The sequence below is a fragment of the Callionymus lyra genome, chromosome 11 (genome assembly GCF_982586985.1).
Source record: "Callionymus lyra chromosome 11, fCalLyr1.hap1.1, whole genome shotgun sequence".
NCBI lineage: Eukaryota > Metazoa > Chordata > Actinopteri > Syngnathiformes > Callionymidae > Callionymus > Callionymus lyra.
In genome coordinates this window covers 5,859,477-5,879,151 of record NC_141828.1, presented here as the reverse complement: position 1 = coordinate 5,879,151, position 19,675 = coordinate 5,859,477, and the positions used below count along the sequence as shown (strand labels likewise).

The 19,675-nt window shown below is 41.4% G+C and overlaps 1 protein-coding gene across 1 annotated transcript; it reads right to left on the bottom strand.

Moving 5' to 3' along the window:
* Positions 1–39: 39 nt before the first annotated feature.
* ninl (ninein-like) lies at positions 40–12,876 on the bottom strand. Its single transcript, XM_087802463.1, has 28 exons — positions 12,777–12,876; positions 10,738–10,941; positions 10,572–10,668; positions 10,308–10,498; positions 10,076–10,142; positions 9,929–9,999; positions 9,642–9,743; positions 8,920–9,075; positions 8,723–8,859; positions 7,041–7,181; positions 6,802–6,976; positions 6,629–6,739; positions 6,384–6,470; positions 6,072–6,201; positions 5,182–5,244; positions 4,906–5,003; positions 4,100–4,180; positions 3,910–4,043; positions 3,671–3,808; positions 3,501–3,605; positions 2,399–2,468; positions 2,167–2,334; positions 1,988–2,104; positions 1,805–1,897; positions 1,523–1,741; positions 1,281–1,454; positions 1,110–1,220; positions 40–238 (listed from the first exon to the last, which is right to left on the bottom strand). Exons 2-28 carry the CDS (start codon positions 10,912–10,914, stop codon positions 47–49), a joined length of 3,405 nt encoding a protein of 1,134 aa, XP_087658589.1. The 5' UTR covers positions 10,915–10,941; positions 12,777–12,876; the 3' UTR covers positions 40–46.
* Between the last annotated feature and the right edge of the window lie 6,799 nt (positions 12,877–19,675).

The following is a 19,675-nucleotide window of genomic DNA, read 5'->3' as shown; positions in this document are numbered from 1 at the left end:
TGAGTAGAGGATAGTGACTTTGTGTTGCCATGACAACCACATGCTGCTACGTTGCGAGCGTGGACATGACCAGGTCCTTCAGGAGTTCGTTGAGAGCGTGAACCTTGTCCTCCAACAAAAAGTTTTGCTTTTCCGCGTCCTTCTGTCGCTTCTCCGTGACCTGAAGCGCCACCATGAGCTGAGAGTTCTCCACGTACAGTTCTTTGAGCCGCGAGCAGCTGACGCCGTTCTTCAGCAGCTGCAACAGGACACCAGTGATCGGGTGAATGTTTGCTCGAGAGTCTATGTAACTGAGGAACATGGGTGAGAAAACATCAATTCGAGGATATATATCCCAACACGGTTTTCACGATAATGTACTGATATTCAAAAGCACTTGATATTTTCTTGGCTTTCAACTCAGATTTTATTTTTAGTCTTTTAGGTTTTATACTTAAAAATAATTCTATTCCATTTTTTTCTTTACAGTTTACATGCAAATGTTCATGGTTTGTTAACTTTTGTGTTGCAATTAATCATTAAGTCTTCAACAGCTGAAGGAACAATAATCATGATGACTGAGCACGAGAGGATACAGTGACTCCAGCAGCTTTTAAAGCTGATGTTTGGACATACTTTGGTTTGAAAATGAAAGCAGTTACGACTTTGTCAAGAGTCATGTGGTCTGTAAATACTACAATACCAGGGTCAAGTATTCAGACAAATATACTTTATATTATTATATTATAATGCCATATTCTTGCCAATACTTTTGACGATACAACTTTCAAGAAGCATCAAGCGACTCTATACCAGGAGTCAAACCATTTAGCAGGAAGTTGTGGCTGAAACAGAATGTATTTGTAAAATAGGAAGTAGAGTCTGATGTTGTTTTTTTTCATTCTTTGAGAATTAAGTGATTCTAATTAACTCTGTTTTCTTCTCTCATCAAAATAATTCCAGTTTAACTTGCGTTGACATCCATCGTCCATTATCTTCTCTCAAACACAGACATATTTATACGTCTCAACATCTACTTTCACTTTTGAAACATCTGACCACAAGCCACATCGAATGACTTGTCGGGTCGGATGTTGCCCTTGAGTTTGAAACATTAACCTTGAACTCACCTGGTCCTTGAGCTGCTGGACCTTCTCCTGCAGGACCAGCTGAACCCCTTTCAACTGGACCTCCAGGTCCTCCATCCTCTGCTGCATCTCGGCAGACATCTTGTTCTGCTCCTGAACACACAATAAAACCATTAAATCCAATATTTCAACTGGGATCTCTTGCTGACTGACCTGTGTGAGGTTCATCTGTGAGCGACTCTGAGTGTTGCTCCGTCTCAGCTCCTCCTGCAGCTCACTCGTCTTCTCCTGCTCCTCCTGTAGTCTGGTCCGCAGGAGCACGAGTTGCTCCCGGTGGTCCAAGTCCTCCTGCTGTGCGACGCTGAGGGCGGCGCTCGCCAGCGTGGCCTGGACGAAGACGCCGACATTGAAAAAAAAAGACCAGAACGAAGACGGGTCAGGAGGGATGTTGTCACCTGCTCCTCCGCTCGCTGGAGGTGCGTCTTCTCCAGCATCTGCCGCCTCAGCTCCTCCTGCGTCCTCTCGTGCGCCTGCACCGCCTGAACCAGCTCCTGCTCCTTCACGTGGAGCTCCTTGACCCTCTGGGTCTGGCTCAGCGTGGCGGCCTGGACCCGAGCCTGCAGGTCTTCCTCCCTGGTCTTCGCCTCCAGCAGGGAGCGCTGCAGCGACTCCACCTACGACACGATGTCCGTCAGCCACTTCCTGGTCATGATGGTTCGTCTCATGTGGTCACTGACCTGGTCTGACCGGGAGCCGGCGGCGTTCTCCATCTGCTTCACCTTCAGGGTCACCTTCACAAGCTCCGCCTCCACGGAAGTCAGACGCTTTACCTGATGATAGTAAAAAGTTGTTTTTTAGAGCCGATATCTACTGACCAATACTGACCAATAGATGGCAGTATTTCATGCTTAAGTTCTCACCTCATTCCTGCATTTACCGAGCTCATCCTCCAGGTGGCGCCTCTGCAGAGTCCAGACCTCCTGCTGGTCCCTCAGTTCGTTCTGCTGCTGCTGCAACGTGTCCTGCAGCCCTTGAATCTGAACACGGGACAGATTTAAATACACGTCAGGAAAACGTGAGATGATTGGTTCTGATCCACCTCGGCGCCGTTCTCCTGCTGCTCCTCCTGAGACGCGTCCAGACGCCGCTGAAGCACCAGCGCCGACTCCTGCTCCTCGTGGAGGCGACGACTCAACTCCGTGTTCTGGCTGCCGAGCTGAAGGTTCCTGCTGCTCAAACTCATGACTTCCTCTCTGTAGCTGGAGTTCTGAGGGAGAGCGTGGCGGTGGTCAGATGGTGAGGCGTGGGCGGCCGGCGTCATGAGGTCTCACCTCCTTCAACAGTCCCTCCTCATCCTTCTTCTTCAGGGCACTGTCCTGCTGCAGCTCCTCCAGCCTCCACCTGAAGACATGAACCAGGAGGTCGAACTCAATCACACGATATTTGAACAATGGAAATCGGGGGGCGAGCAAAACGTATATTTACCAAAAGTCTTGATTTATTCTAATTATCTTTGTGTTTATTAACATCTCTTCCTTATCTTATCTTAAACACTAGAACATCTCTATACGTCACAAATTGATCAGTAGTAGAACTCATGGAGTGACGCCACAGAGCAACACTGCCTTATACTAAAATATTTTGACATATTTTTGAGCGCCCAGTACCATATTAAATAGTTTCTAGGTAAGCAAGTACAAACTGAAATAATACATAATATACACTGAGAAAATTAAAGGATTTCAAGCTCATCTTATAGTCAGTAAAATACGGTTATCTAGTTTGAGCAAACCATCTATAAGTTATAATTCCTCAGGGGCCACATATTTATATAGTTGCTGTTGTTAGGGGCCAACAACCAAAAGATAGGGAGTGAAAAGTATTAATTAAAAATAATTGTAGTCATTTTATTGTATTCTACGGTTTTCTTTTTAAAGCTAATCATTAGAAATACTTTATTTTTCAAATATTTAATATACATCACTTAAATGTTTTTGAAGGGCAGTAAATATTCAAAAGTGGATGACAAACGTGCTTAAATAAAAACCCAATATTAAATAAATATATTATATGAATATTTCGAGATTATACTGTATATGGGATCATTATTGTATCTTAAACTTTTTGAAAATGCGTGAAGGGATTTGCAAATATATTCGTGTATCTGGACCATGATCAGCAAATGCGTAAAACCTTATTCATAAATTGTTAAATTTAAAATAAAAATCTCAAAACATTTAAAAATCAAGTTTAGCGTATAAAGGCACAGATACACAAATCTGTTAGGAAATGGTTTGGCAACAATAATAGCCCCGTACTAAATACTAGAAAATAAAGAGCCACATAAAACCGTCAAGAGGGCCTTGAGTTCGACTCGTGATCTCCATCCCTCTGCTTAGAACGGTTAACATCCTCAGGTCAAAGGTCACTGACCTCTTCTTGACCATGTCTTCTTCTAGAGCGACGAGTTGCTGCTGCAGAACCATCGTTCGCTCCTGGAGGGCGCTGTTGTCAGACCGGGCCTCCTCCAGCTGAATTCTATTCCACACACAGAACCCATGAGTCCATCACGTCGTGTCGGTCGACGCCTCGTCGTCACTCACCGGACCAGCATCACTTCCTGGTCCATCTTCAGCTTCAGCTCCGCCTCCAGCTGCTCCTTCTCCGAGCTCAGCTGCTGGACCAGATTACTGATCTCCCGAGCGAAGTTCTGCTCCATGTCTGCCCTCTCTCGCTGCACACTGGAACACAAGTCGCATCTTCACGTCAATCTCTACCTTCTCCCCAACCTTTAATCCCAAACTCATCCCTGAACGAGACCCGAACACAAAATAACCTTCACCTTCGCTCCTGCTCGGGGCTCCAACTCCTCCCCCCATGTTGGATCTGGACCTGCAGTGAGTCCAGCGCCTTCTTCAGGTCCAACGCTCGCCTCTCGGCCTCGGCCTTCTGATCCTCCAGCTCGGTGATCTCCAGCTGCGACGACAAGGATCAGCCTCACGGGGCAGCAGAGAGAGACCTGCTGGACTCACCTTGAACGTTTGCGCAACATCTTTGCGCTCGACCTCAACGTTTTGACGCATCAACTCCAGGCTGCGCTCATAGTAGTTCACCTGCAGGGGGCGATAGTTTAAGTGCAGGCAGAAGAGAAGAAACCAAGTGAAGAGCGTCAAACATGAGAAGCTGTAAAGAAGGATATCAAAAAGTATGCTAAGGAAAAGAAATTAAGGAAATTAAAAAATCTTCAGGAATGTATGAAGATTTTCCTGTCTAACATACTCAAATACTCCTGTCCTACCATCAATCTCACCTCTGCTTGCACTACCTGTGCATTAACTTTGTTTATATTCTGTTTATTATTCTCTTTGTTCTTGTTCTTATTTTTATTAATAATCGTCTGTATTGCTTTGTCTAATTGGAAAAACAATTTCCCGAACGAGACCTCCTGAGGGATCTAACATAACCTATTAGTTGATTATTTATTTCAATTTGTTTTTTTTTTAAATTTATTTTCTTGAATGTCTTAATTAATGTCTGTTTAAGTCTTTAATTGTTTTGTATCGTGGGTCAGAGAGGACGACAATTTAATTATGCTGTATGTCTTAATATATGCATATTTGACAATAAAATAACTTGACTTTAAATATAATTCATAATTATATGTTGAAAAACGTTTCGCTACACATTAAATAAGGGGGACATTGACATTTCTACATTTTATTTTCATTGTAGAATTGACATTGGGTAAATACAATTGATTAATAAGTGTAAATAAACGTATCCCAGGTCAGTATTTAATGCCGCATCACTTCCTCAAACATCAGACATTATCATTTACCTGAGTCTCCAGTTGAGCCCGCAGGTCCTTCACCTCCTGCTGGTGCTTCTCTTGCAGCTGCTCCAGAGCGAGTTCAGTCTGAAGGCTCACGCTGGAAACTAGACGTATGAACAATAATGATGAGATGGCACGACTGGAGTCATGGAAGTACTGTGGTCGAACTTAAACGTGTGTGTGTGTGTGTGTGTGTGTGTGTGTGTGTGTGTGTGTGTGTGTGTGTGTGTGTGTGTGTGTGTGTGTGTGTGTGTGTGTGTGTGTGTGTGTGCGTGCGCTCACCTGGTTTGTCCTCCAGCTTCTTCTGGGTCACAGGAGAGCAACTTTGCTTCATTTCTGTCTCGTCTGACAAATGAAACGAGTCCAGAACTTAGAGAAACTGACATGTGTGAGACGCGTCTTGTCAAGAACCTGACGGACAAGTTAAGTAAGTTTTCATCACTGGGCAGAGCTTTGAAGACTCGCCTGCTTGGATAGAAATATTTCTTAAATACCAGAGCCAAAGGTTGGGTGACAGATACTTCAGTTTCAGTGTGTAATTACTCCTAATGAGCCGCATAATATATTTATAGCAAGTGTATTGTTAGAACTAAGAGCTAGAGATTTCAATTAATGGTAATATTTCATTTAATATACATTTTAACTCAAGATTGAAACCCCTTTTGAGGAACTTCTTACTCACAGAAAGAAGAAGAATAAAAAAGGATAATATATGTTATATTTGAAATGTATTATCATTGCCTGGAATGCGTTTTTTTGTTTGTTTTTAAAGATGTTAATTTCTCTAAAGTAACCTCAGACTGTTGACATATCAAAACACTAGTTTCATTCCAGTTTACTCCAAAAATCAACTGTAAACTAGTTAAAGTGTGTTAAAAAAATAATTCTATATGGTTTATTTTTACTGTGTTTATCTGAACGTTGGTCAGTGAATATAATAACCTCATTCAAACGTTGGTGAATCCTAATACATATCAATATCACTGTGAATAGGAGAAGGAAATGCATATATTTCGATTTAAAATAATAATTATAGTAATAATAATAAAGAGGGAAATTACTAATGGCATAAAGTAAAAAATGTTGTTTAATCCAGTCCTGGTCGCTCTGGACACCCGATCTTTTAATTAGACAAGTGAACACACATTTAAATGATTATTCATGAAGCTCACCGAGGTCAGTTTCTCGCTGCTTGGCCCAGTTCACCAGAGCTCCCTCGCCTCCTACGACCCGGCAGACGCTCCGCTGACTCCTCATCAGATCCAGCTCCGAACTCAGCTCGTCGTTTCTGTCTCGCAGTTCCTGAGGACGAACAAGCGGTTGCAGCGTCTTTGTAAAAATCATAGTCGGGTCACAGTGTTGAACTGAAGGGAGGAAGTCATACTTCACCATGATTTTCTATCCTCACAGATCAGAAGCATGAAAATAACACACACAGATATTGAGCTCAGCATCACCGAACACACACACACAAACACACTTACTCGACATTGCAGCTCGTACTCCTTGACGATCTCTGAGAATCTCTCCTCGTGGGTCAGAACCGCCCCGGCCGGGTCCAGACCGCCAAACTGTCAAAATCCGAAGCACAAACCTGGCTGTCAATCCAACTTGACAAGCAAAACATCTCTCCAGCAGAAATGTCAAAAGAAAGACTCATTAATATTTAACGGGTTGAAAGTTGACACTATGGACTGTGCACGTGTGTGTGTGTGTGTGTGTGTGTGACCTTGTGTTGCAGCAGCTGCTCCATGTCCCTCTGCAGTCGAGAAACCAAAATCTCTGATTCGTTGAGTTTTTGTTTCATCACGTAAAGATCTTCCTGCAGGTGACGCTTGTCCTGAGAACACATGCACACGTCAACGTGTCACGTAGGTTCAAGCGACGGACACACAAACGTACCTGGATGGCGCAGCTGAGCTCCTCCTGCAGCTCCCCCTCTTGCACCTTCAGCTGAGATACTTCGTCCTGCAGGTGGCGCCGCTCGGTCTCCAGCTGCTGCAGCAGAGCGTCGCTCTCCTGCTCGGCCAGGAGGCGCTGAGTCGACAACCTCTCCCGAAAGTTCTGCTGGATTTCCCTGTTGGGTAACTTGACCTTAGCAGGAGCGTGAGTGTGTGTTGTGTGTGTGTGAGTGTGTGTACCGAAGGCGACTCTGGTTGAGGGTCTCTAGGTTTGCTTGTCGGTCGTCAACTTCCCTGACTAACTGCAGGATTCTAGATTCTGCAGCTTCCAAGTCCAACTTCATTTTGTCCTTCTGTCGGCAGGCCTGCTCCACCTGGACCCTGAACGCACCACACAAGCATGAATGCACCTCACAGACGTATTAACCCAAATAAAAAAAATAAACAAACACACACACACACACAAAAAGATAAAGAAACCAACTAATCTCTGAACATCGGATACATCTTGACTGTGACACCAGCAGAACAGTCACAGGAAACTGATTTATTTTGGATCCATAAGAAGCACCAGGACAGTTAATACCTCTGCCAAGAAGCTCATTTGACAAAAAATAAACAACATAAAATGTAATCAATAAAACAATTAAGTCAATTAACAATTAACAATTAATTAAGTCTCAGCAAAAAAAAAGTTAATGATCAGTTTCCCTCTCCAGGAATGGGTTTAACCTCAGGGTCTTAACCAGAGCAGCATTCCAGAGTCCATTAATCTCCAAAGTCTCCCAAAACAAGCTTGAATTAATATAAAACTCTTTCTTTCTAGAGTGAAGGATGAATTGTTTCAGTGATTAGACGCATTTGTTTGATATATTTTCCTGTTTAGTTTGCTAGTTCTGAACAGAGAACTGTGCACATGAGCAGCAGCAGTCAGAGACCATACGAGTAAATAAAAAATATTCTATCACGTTCAAACCAATTCTGGAAAGTCCAGGGAGATCCATTTATAACCGCTTGAGTTATAATGTAAACAAACAAAGTACAGTGAAAACATAATAAAAAAATCCTAAAAAAATAGGGCTGGGTTTTGTAGGAAAACGTCCGATACCTTCACTTAAATACTGATTCATAAACAATACTTTTTAGACACCAATTCTATGAGCTCAATTCAGAAAAAACTAAATTATGAGTGTGTGTGTGAATGGTTGTCTGTCTTTGTGTGTCCTGTGATAGACTGGCATCCTGTCCAGGGTGTCCCCTGCTTCTCGCCCTATGATACTGGGATAGACTCCAGTCTCCCCGCGACCCCGGTAAGAGATAAAGCGATAGAAAATGAATAAATTAATATAACATATGGTACAAATTCTCACTGCTGTGTATGACATGCAGTGTCTGATCCCGCGACCTCTTAATAAACAGTTAAATCCACTCGCTTTCCTTATCACGCCACAATATACATTTACATGGAAAGATTAGGATAAACTGGCAAATGGGTTATTGTAAATGACATGTTTTATGTTCTACTCAAAAATGTAAAGTGCAGTTTAAAACATTTCAATATAACGTCATTCTATTTTCATCTATCCATCTTAAGACATTTTTATTTGTTCAGGCTTTTCCTTGATTTTCCGTAACTCCTGTGTTGTTCTCAGTATTATCTTGATCTTTAAAGTATATACTTTATTGAATATTGTTTTGATTGTTTAAGCGCTTTGTGACCCTGGTCTGGAAAAGCGCTCTATAAATAAAAATTACTTACTTACTTCAAAACTATTGAATTGAAATGTTTACCGCCGCCTAGTGGCTACACTTAAGAACTACATGTAGCGACCTACAAGCATGACTTGCAACCTTCAACACGACACGCAAAAGTGACCCACACTTAAAACACAAAAGACCACAGTGCACAGGGTTACACCTACTGCAGGTGTTGCAGCTCACTCTTGTAGGAAATGAGCGCCGCCTGGTGGATGCCGTTGCCACTGACCAACAGTTCGTTGTCCAGAGCCATGGTGAGGTCAGTGAGACTCACGGGCTCGTCCAGGGAGAAGTCCAGGGTCTGAGCCACACACAGTATGGTTTAAGTTTTAGTTATTTCATTAGAAAAACTAGACCGTACCTGCAGGATGTCCTGGCTGTTCTGGATTCCTTCCTCGACCCAGACGGCAACCACGCGATCCGGGGTGGTGAACCCGGACCCCTCGTCCAGCCGGCTCAGAACCTTGTGACCCACCGTGGCCATCAGGAGAGACGGGGTCGCCGACACCGCCTGGGCCTGCATGACGACCCCAAACCAGAGAAAGACCACAAGTCAGCGAGTGCAAGAGTTTTCTCACGTGATGACTTTTAATCTGGATTATTCCTAGATCTGAGCGGGAGGTCGGAACACACACACACACACACACACACACTCACTCACTCACTCACACACACACACACACACACACAGTCATATCCAGACCGGAGCAGCAGAACCAGAGCAACAGAACCAGAGCAACAGAAAACATTATTAACAGAAATTAAATACAACAAAATCCTTGTGATCAATATTATTAAAATTGTAATACATTTTTAAAAGTAAGTAGTTTCTAGAATAGAACCAAGTCACCTTCAGTGTAGATTTGAATCATTCTTACTCTGATTTTGACTCAAATAACCAAATACTTGTTTCTGTCTGCAGCTGAAACACGTCACTGCTCTGACGATGCGTTCAGGTGCGTCTGATCAGCTCGACTTAAACGAAGCGAGTGGAAAAAGTTATATTTCTCTGGATGTTATTAATGAGCTTTTTTTCCTAAAATAAAAAAAAAAAGGTGATCAACTCGACCCGATGACGCTCACCCGTGTCGACCCCCTCAGCTGGTCTCTGGCGGGGGTGGAGGAGCAGAAGGGGGCGGAGCCTCTCAGCTCCTTCTGCAGCTCCTCGAGGCTGAAGGTTTTTTCCTGTTAAAAATGTTATCTCAATGAAAGAAAACTTTCTTTATCATTTTAATTCAAAACCATTTTTGCTTAAATAGAAAAAATGGCTTTTAAATGGCTTTTTTTTATTATTGCAGCAACTTTTTTCTATTCAAGCAACTTTATTGTATTGAATAATAAAGAAAAATCCACTTTGTATTTGGTCTTACTTTCTCTGCGAGCGCCTGCAAGGCTGCGCCTCCTTCACTAGGTGCAGACAGCGCCTCCTCCTGGTGACTCCCTGCATGACACACATATGGATGCACTTACAGACAAAAACAATTTCACTCGACATGATGCTGTGCTGAGCCAAGAACCTTCGGAGAGGAAGTCAGACACGGTGTCCCCCCACCTTCCGCCATCCTCCTCCTCAGACTTCAGGCTCTGCAGACGAAAGACCACTTTCACTCACATTCCTCGCAAGACCACTTCCTGTTCTAAATACAACTCACGCACCACATTCTCTTAGGTGTTCCCTGGTGTGTGTGTGTGTGTGTGTGTGTGTGTGTGTGTGTGTGTGTGTGTCTGTGTGTGTTAACACAGGCTCACCTGGACACTATCCAGAGACATTGAACGTCTCACTTTGGCCCTGGGAACATCTGCTGATGGATCCTGAGTGCTGTCCTGCACAGAGTCCTCCTCGGAGGTCAACGTGTCCGACTCGTGGTCAGGACAGGAACGTCGACCGTAGCTCTTCGCTCCTCGGACCAACTTGGGCTTCACCTCCCGCTGCGGCAGAACTGAAGACGAACATTGTTGATCAATAATGCGGCGACATCCGTGTGACCCCTGGTGTGGAGGTCCAGGTCTTACCCGGGTCCAGGTAGCTGCTGTCGTCCTCGGACGTGCTCAAGTCCAAAGTTCCAGACAGAACTGACACCAGGACATTTTTAAACCGTTGGAAGTTCACCTGAAGGACACACACACATGCTTGAATGCTACACCTGTGTGGATTGTTGATGGGATGTGTGTGTTTTACTCCGGTGTAGACGTGATCTCCCAGCAGGGTTTCCAACAGGAGGCGCTGTTGTGCCTCCAGCTGTAGGTTCTGACACAGAACGGTCAGCTCTTGTCTGCTCAGGCGTCCAGAGGACGTGGAGTCGCAGCGGTCGAACTCGGTCTTCAGCTGCGTCTCGTAGCAGCTCTCGTCCTCCATGATGACATCACTGCCAGGAACTACAACCTGGTGACCCAGAGTGACGTCACTTAGTCTTCATCGAATCACAATCAATCACCCACGGGCTGAACCCTGGCTGGAGGGTCATTTCATGTGGTTCAAATTCCTGACGTGTATTAATGTTCATTATAATATGACATATAAAGACCTGTGTTTAAGATAAGTTAAGAGACAAAGTTATGGATGTCAACAACATGAAAGAGAACAAAATAAAATAAATAAACTGCTTCTTCCAGTAAAGTAAATATAATGTGTATTTTTGGACTGCATGATTAAGTGTGACCTCCCTGATGTAAAGTGCATCAAGTTATACAGCAGGTCCTCATCAGTGCTCTGGTAAACATTTGTATCACGTTCTTGTTTTTCCACGTCAAGAGATGGAAGTCAACTCTGAATGGCCCCAGGTCCTGGTGACCCACATTCAAGCAACAGCGATATTATCAATAATGCCTCTTTCCTTTATGGCTCTTACAGCACTTAAAGCACTTTACACTAAGTTACAAATTCACCCATTCACACACACACACAATCACACACTGATGGGAGTAGGCTGCGACGCAATGCGCCAACTCAACCATCAGGAGCAATCAGGGTAAAGTGTCTTGCTCAAGGACACAACACCACAATCTCGTCTGGAACTGGAATCGAACCCGCAACCTCTCAGACCACGAGTCAATCTACCATCTGAGCTATGACGCCCCATGGACTCCCTCACTTAGTATACGTTTCCTCTTCTGGTGAAACTAGAATCATCGACACACTCTAAACCAGGGGGTTTGATTTCCTGAGGCGCCACTTTCTATTTTGTGAGTCCTGTGAGGGACGAAGTAAGTAAGTTATTATTTGTAAAGATCTTTCTAGACCAGGGTCACAAAGCGCTTTAGCAATAAAAAACAATAGTCTCTCCTCTGGTCCCGAAGTTCAGGAACCATCAGTAGATTCTGATCCACAGACCTCAGAGCCCGAGCTGGGGTGTAAGTCTGGATCAGATCACTGATGGAAGGTCTGACCATGAATAGATCTGAAAGTAAGAACCAGAATTTTAAAATGATCCTGAAAGAAACTGGCAGCCAGTGAAGAGTTTTAAGGATCGGAGAAATGTGAGTTCTTCTACTAGAGCGGCTCAGAATTCTTGCTGCAGAGTTTTGTATGAACTGCAGGCGAGAAGATCCTTCTTGTTTAGACACAAAATAAACTGTTACAATAGTGTAAACGAGAAGACATAGATCCCTAAATACCTGAATGATGAGAAATATTTAAAATAAATGTTATTGTTGTCATTTTTTTCATTTGAAGAAAATAAACACACTTTTCAGCTTTAATATATTTATTTTAAATTATTTTGAAGTAAAATGTCACAAAGATAACAGATGAACAGAAGGGGAAATGCATCAACCGAGTCAAACTATAAAACCAGCCAAAATGTCTGTATATAAACGTTTTATTTTATTTGAATATATTGATTTCTGCCCCTTTTTTGGGAAAATGGCTTCTCTTGGTTAATCTAACTTTATTGACCAAAAAATTAAACAACAAAAAAAAAGATATTAACAAATGAATTGCGTTAAACACATTTTACTCTGCAAATAAAATAGGATACAGATACAATAATATGAGTAAATTAGTGGTTTGTCCTCCTCGTGATGTTGTTTGGAATGAAGATAAAAAATAGGAAAGCTAACAACAATTAGCCACTTCTGAAGCTAACTTGAGAGACTCCGCCGAGGGTCACCATGGAAACCGAGCCGCGCATGCACGCTGACGTGCACGCTCGGAGAAAACGAGGTCCGACCATGAAAGTTCAAGAACCGACATCTTGCAAAAGTCTTCTCGCTTCTTACCGGGATCCGAGTCGCTGCTCCCGCCTCCGCGCCGCCCTGTCAGCCCGCCTGCAGGACCGGGTCTCGGATCATCCTCCGGAGCCGCGAGCCTGGAACCAGAACCACCAGAGAAAGTAACGGACGCAGCGGGACCGGAAACCAGAGTACAGCTAAGGCCCCACTTCCGGTTAGTCTTAAGAAAATAAAACTTTTTTTTCCTTTTTTTCTTAACGTTTGCTGGCGTCCACGTCCACACTGAGTATTATTGACAAGTCGAAACAAACCTTTTTTTTTTAAAACCCTAAATGTTTTTATGTTAAAAGATATTGAGGCAAAATAATAACAATATGGATATCTGCTAAATAAAACCAAAACAACTGGAAATCTAGGAGAAAAGTACAGTAAACAACAGTAAAAAGTCTGGAATAGTTTGACTTTCAACAATGTATACCAAAACATTATAAGTAGTAATTCACGTAATATAATTAAAAACTTCGCTTGACCGGTGGAATATAATCGACGCAGTGAGGCGTTCTGGCCGCTGGGAGGCGGTAACGTGCACGTATTGTCTCGTGTGTTACTAAATAGAACATTCATCATTTTCTTTTTAGTGTTGTCATCACTTTTATGTTTGTATTTCCTTTTGTATTTTTCCGTGAGTGTGCAGCGACTGTCAGGTTCGGATTCGTCATTGTTTCTTTCATGTTTTATTTTTGGTTTGTTTTGTTGATGGAATTCTGGGTGCAGTTAAACATTGTTCATGTTGTGTTTTGAAAAAAAAAAACTACTTAAAAATGTACTAAATAATACATAATAAAATAATAGATAAAAAAAAACATGCTTCTTTCTTTGTTCTTTTGTTTTTCTTGGCTGGTATTTGGAAGATGTTATTATTTTTGAAAACATTTTAAAAGTTTGTCGTAAACTAAACAGTAAAATCGCCACAGATTTCCTGTAGGATGAGGGTCTGGATTCATTGATTGTTCTGTGGACAGGTGTGTTTTATTCAGGTAACCTGTTGACCTGAGGAGTACTTTATTAAAGTGAAAGGACTAATGTGTGGAGAATTATGTGGAAGACAGAATTCTTTATGGTTGTTCGGGGATCAAAAACTTATCTCACTCAATGCAATACAAATCATTATTATTATTATTTTTAAATGAGATTTTCTGGACTTTCTTTTTTTTTTCTCTCACTGTTAAAATGAAACTGCCATTTAAAGTATAAAAAAACATTTTTTTTGTGGGTGAGCAAATTTACAAAATCCCCAAAAAGGGAATCACATACTTATTATTATAACTATAACTATAACTATATATTATTATAGGTGTAGTCTCTGTGTGTGTCAACAGTCTCTCACTCGTACTTTCTGTCTGTCTTAGTCAGCTCAACATAAGGTCAAAATAATTCCATAACGACGCACAAAAGCGTTTTCACAAGTGCAACAATGTGTTGACAAACACAACATATTTCTTGTTGCACGTGACAAGAAGGTGGAATTAAGATTCTCAGATTTACCCTCAGATATGTTCTCACGCTTATCAGATGGTAACAATATCAACTTCATGACATTTGCTTTCATAATAAACAAACAAAGGTTGAACTATATTATTTTTAACATCCTGCTTTCTAATGGGTGATCAGTGTGTGTATTGAAAGTGTGTGAACTCTTGTGTGTTTTTTCTCTTCCAAACATTCTCAACATCTTGAGCCGAGGAGGGACCATCAGTGATGGTGGGCGTCTGATTGTTCTGTGGACAGGTGTGTTTAATTCAGGTAAACTGTTGAGATGAGGAGTACTAACTTTAGTAAGTATACTTATATATATAGTTTATTATTTATTTATATATTTAGCTTATATAGCTGCATCACCGTGTGGTTCAGCGCTGCACAGTTTCCTGCCGCAAGAAGCTGCAGCGCGTCGTGAGAGCAGGTGAGAGGATCATTGGTGTCTCTCCCCTCCTGGACATTTATAACAACCGCATCAGGATCACTGGTGACCCCACTCACCCGTCCCACAGCCTCTTCAGCTGCTGCCGTCAGGCAGTCTTCAGGGCAGAACCAGCAGGTTAAAGGTCAGGAGACTCAACTCCCTCCCTGTCCTACCATCAATCTCTGTTTTAACTTTTATCTGTGCATTAACTTTGTTCTTTGTTTTTTTTGTTTAAATTCTGTCTTTTAGTTGATTATTTAAGTTTGTTGATTATTTATTTAATTTCGTTGGTTATTTATTTTTTACGGTATATTTATTTTTATTTATTTTCTTGAATGTCTTATTTAATGTCTGTTTAAGTCTTAAACTGTTAAGTCTTTAATTGTTTTAAGTGTTTAATGTCTTATGTTTTGCATCATGGGTCAGAGAGAACCACAATTTAATTTATGCTGTATGTCTTAATACATGCATATTTGACAATAAAAGAACTTGACTTGACTTAGTCAAGTACTTAAGTACTTACCATTTAGTAAGTAATGGTTATTTGTAAAGCTCCTTTCTACCCCAGGGTCACAAAGCGCTTTAACAATCAAAAAACAATACACAGTTAAAACTCTATACTATAAAAGATCAAGACACATAAGACAAACACAGGAGTCCCAGAAAATCAGGGAAAAGCTCAAATAAAAGTGTCTTCAGATGTTTCTTGAAGGAGTCAGTAGATCATCAAACACAGAGATGTTTCTTGAAGGAGTCAGTAGATCATCAAACACAGATGTTTCTTGAAGGAGTCAGTAGATCATCAAACACAGATGTTTCTTGAAGGAGTCAGTAGATCATCAAACACAGATGTTTCTTGAAGGAGTCAGTAGATCATCAAACACAGATGTTTCTTGAAGGAGTCAGTAGATCATCAAACACAGAGATGTTTCTTGAAGGAGTCAGTAGATCATCAAACACAGATGTTTCTTGAAGGAGTCAGTAGATCATCAAACACAGATGTTTCTTGAAGGAGTCAGTAGATCATCAAACACAGATGTTTCTTGAAGGAGTCAGTAGATCATCAAACACAGATGTTTCTTGAAGGAGTCAGTAGATCATCAAACACAGATGTTTCTTGAAGGAGTCAGTAGATCATCAAACACAGATGTTTCTTGAAGGAGTCAGTAGATCATCAAACAAAGATGTTTCTTGAAGGAGTCAGTAGATCATCAAACACAGAGATCGTTCCAAAGCTTAAGAGCAACAGTCTGGAAGGATTTCTCTCCTCTGGTCCTGAAGTTCAGGAACCATCAGTAGATTCTGATCCACAGACCTCAGAGCCCGAGCTGGGGTGTAAGTCTGGATCAGATCACTGATGGAAGGTCTGACCATGAATAGATCTGAAAGTAAGAACCAAAGAAAGAAAGAAATGTGAGTTCTTCTACTAGAGCAACGAATTCTGGCTGCAGAGATCTGAGACGGAACTAGATTGTAAAAGATATCTTCTCCTAGCCAGCTATAGCGTGATGGTCATAAACCCCCTGGAGGAGTCTCTGGAGGTGCATGTAAGGAAGGCAAGTTCATAGGTCAGGGGTCACTCTCTGATAGAATCTGGTGGATGCACCAGGATTTGACGGAGGCTGGACCGATTGCACAGAACTTCTGGTATTTCTAAATAATCTTCATTTTTGTTCACTTTGTGTCTTGATTTTTGTTAATTGTACTTGAGGTCTTGCATGGCCTAATTTTATAATATTTTTTAAATTAACTCAACTTAAATAAATTCACAGTATTAATTCTAATTTTCGCTCTTCCTCGGATCAAACGAATGTGCTGAACTCAAGAGATAAAAAAGCAAAGGACTGAGGTCTCTAATAGGAACCCGTGATCGACTGTGTTAAAACAAGCTCGTCCGGTTCCGTCTTTGACTTGAAAGAGCCGACTCTTGTACTCGTGAAGCTATTATGGGGAAATATTTGTGTTGAACCATAACTATTTTATTCTAGTATTTCTCAAACACAATAAAAACAGAATATGTCGACTGACAAAAATAGAGAGAAATAATCAAGTGTAGATCAATAAAAGAATAAAAAACAAAGCAGAAACACGTTGATGTTTAAATACGTATAATAGTATTTAATTTATATAAGTTAAGTTGAAATTTAAGACTTGAATTGTATTGATAGATTTTTAAGACAGGGCTTCACAAGGGTCCAATATTACATTTTAAAAGATCATGAAAATAAAGGTTTTAAAGGTGACATTGACTCTTCGTTTCTCACGCTGGTCAGAGTTGTTTTGGGTGGTGACCTCAGATTCTTGACTTTTAACCAGACGAACCAGTTTACATTTTTTGAGACATTGCTGAACAAGAACAGGGTGTTGTCCTGCTCATAAAAGTTGGAATTCTTACTGGCGCTAATGGTGAGCACAAGACAAAAGGCCTGTCAATGTCAGAGAATAGATGTTTTGCTGACAAAGACAAAAACAAAGAGACTCTAATGTGAGCTCAGGATATAGACTGACCTCAAATATCTAGTATGTGCGATAGAGACGGAGATTCGCGACACAAATACGACATAAATGTGACCTTGATGGTTTTGAGAATAAACTTTTAAAAAATTACTGTCACTGCCTGTTGCGTTGGTTGCTGACCCCCCTAGGGGGAGGGTTCTGGGAGTACTGGGAAGTTGTTTTTAGGGCTTTAAATGCAGGCATTAGACACACATTTGCATGAGATGCAAATGTGTGTCTAGCATGGAAGTCTGAAGTTCCAGGAAACAGAGTTCTCTCCTCTTATCTTCCATAATGCTTGCAGGATCAGAGAAAGAGACAGAAGGGGAAAACTTATGCCACTGCTGTGTTCCAACTTTTACTAATGAGTTTTTAGAGACATGTTGGACAATGTTTTTTATTTTTTTGTTCCAAGAGCAAAGTGGAACACATTCAACATTTACTGAGTTTCCTGCAATATCTTCTGGAAAACTGTCTCTATGTTAAGGCAGAAAATATATAGAGACGGTAAGTCTCAGATGTATGTCTGGATGGATGGATGGATGCATGGATGCATGGATGTATGGATGGATGGATGGATGGATGGATGGATGGATGCATGGATGCATGGATGTATGGATGGATGGATGGATGGATGGGTGGATGGATGGATGGATGGATGGATGGATGGATGGATGGGTGGATGGATGGATGGATGGATGGATGGATGGATGGATGGATGGATGGATTGATGTATGGATGGATGGATGGATGCATGGATGGATGGATGGATGGATGGATGGATGGATGGATGGATGGATGGATGGATGGATGGATGGATGGATGGATGGATGGATGGATGGATGGATTGATGTATGGATGGATGCATGGATGGATGGATGGATGGATGGATGGATGGATGGATGGATTGATGTATGGATGGATGGATGGATGGATGGATGGATGGATGGATGGATGGATGGATGGATGGATGGATGGATTGATGTATGGATGGATGGATGGATTGATGTATGGATGGGTGGATGGATGGATGGATGGATGGATGGATGGATGGATGGATGGATGGATGGATGGATTGATGTATGGATGGATGGATGGATGGATGGATGGATGGATGGATGGATGGATGGATGGATGGATGGATGGATGGATGGATGGATGGATGGATGGATGGATGGATGGATGGATTGATGTATGGATGGATGGATGTGTGGATGTCATGAATGTAAAAATCTGAGACAACTCTGCCCCAAAACTATGTGATTTCTTAGACTTAGACATCTTTTATTGTCATTCTGGATTAACAAAGTGTACACAGAACGAGATTCCTGCTTCATTTTAAAATGAGTCCAAACATCAATTTTAAAAGCTGAGGTTAAATATATATTTTACCTTTGAAAAAAATCATTTGATCTGTGATTAACACGGTTTAAAAGTATGTTTGTAAAGTGTTTAAGGCTGTTATGACTAAACATTTTTCCTTTTGTGTCATCATTAATCGTCCTGAAGTTTGTTAAATTCAAAATTAATGGAGCGTCGACTGATTCATTCAACCAGTATTCAACTCAAACTCTCTAGTTATTGTACGAGACAGATTCCAATGATGAAGTCAACATTAACACTAACAAGAACGTTTGTTATTGTTTTACTTTTATGCGTCGACTGAAAGTTTATCTCGTCTCTACAGAACAGCGAACTTAACCGCTTTGTTTCGTCTTTCTTGTTTCTGCTCGTTTCATAAAGTTAGTGCTGTTGAATCCAGTGGAGGGATTTCTCCTCCAAACATCCGCACACAGCAACAAAAATTCCAATCTGTCCAAGTACAGATTGGAATTCTACTTCTGAACTGGGATCTGAATATTGGAATGTACTAGCACAATACCTGTAGTAAGAACGCCAAGTTTTAAAGACCGCAACCTTTCATTATCAAAAATGTTTGAAAGCGTCATGCATGGTATCACTTCTAGTATCACTTCTAGTTCACACCCTGATCTTGGAACATCTGCCGCCATCACTTGATCAAGCTACTTTATGCTGTCACTGACATCAACTTTGAAACTGGGAGAAATTAGCTCTTTTATACCGAGTCAGTAACTTACGTTTTTTTCTCTGATTTACATATTAATATTAAGATCCCAGTTCAGTAGCAGGATTCCAATCTGTACAAGTAGGCTTCAAGATCCTACTGCATTCCAATCTGTACTGTGACATATATATATTTTTAAATATCGATACAGTGCAATTTAATACCGAGGCATATATCACGATATAGCGTTTTATCGATATTTTCTTACACCCCTAGTAGATAGTCAGATTGGGATATTTGATTCCTTTAACCTACTTTTCCGACTTTTATTTGTTAAATATCTCCCGATACTTTTCGCTTGAGACTATCCGAAATGGGTCCATAGTAGTAGTTTGTTGTGTTGCGCCGTTTGCGATTGTTGGGAGGTTTTCTCAGCCACCATAGCCGCATAGTCAATCTTCCAAT

Coding starts and splice junctions, on each gene's coding strand:
- ninl (XM_087802463.1), bottom strand. CDS start 10,914: ATGGAGGACGAGAGCTGCTACGAGACGCAGCTGAAGACCGAGTTCGAC. Junction 6,740..6,801: donor AGCTCAGCTGCGCCATCCAG/GTACGTTTGTGT, acceptor ATGTGTTCTCAG/GACAAGCGTCACCTGCAGGA. Junction 3,809..3,909: donor AGCCCCGAGCAGGAGCGAAG/GTGAAGGTTATT, acceptor CTTGTGTTCCAG/TGTGCAGCGAGAGAGGGCAG.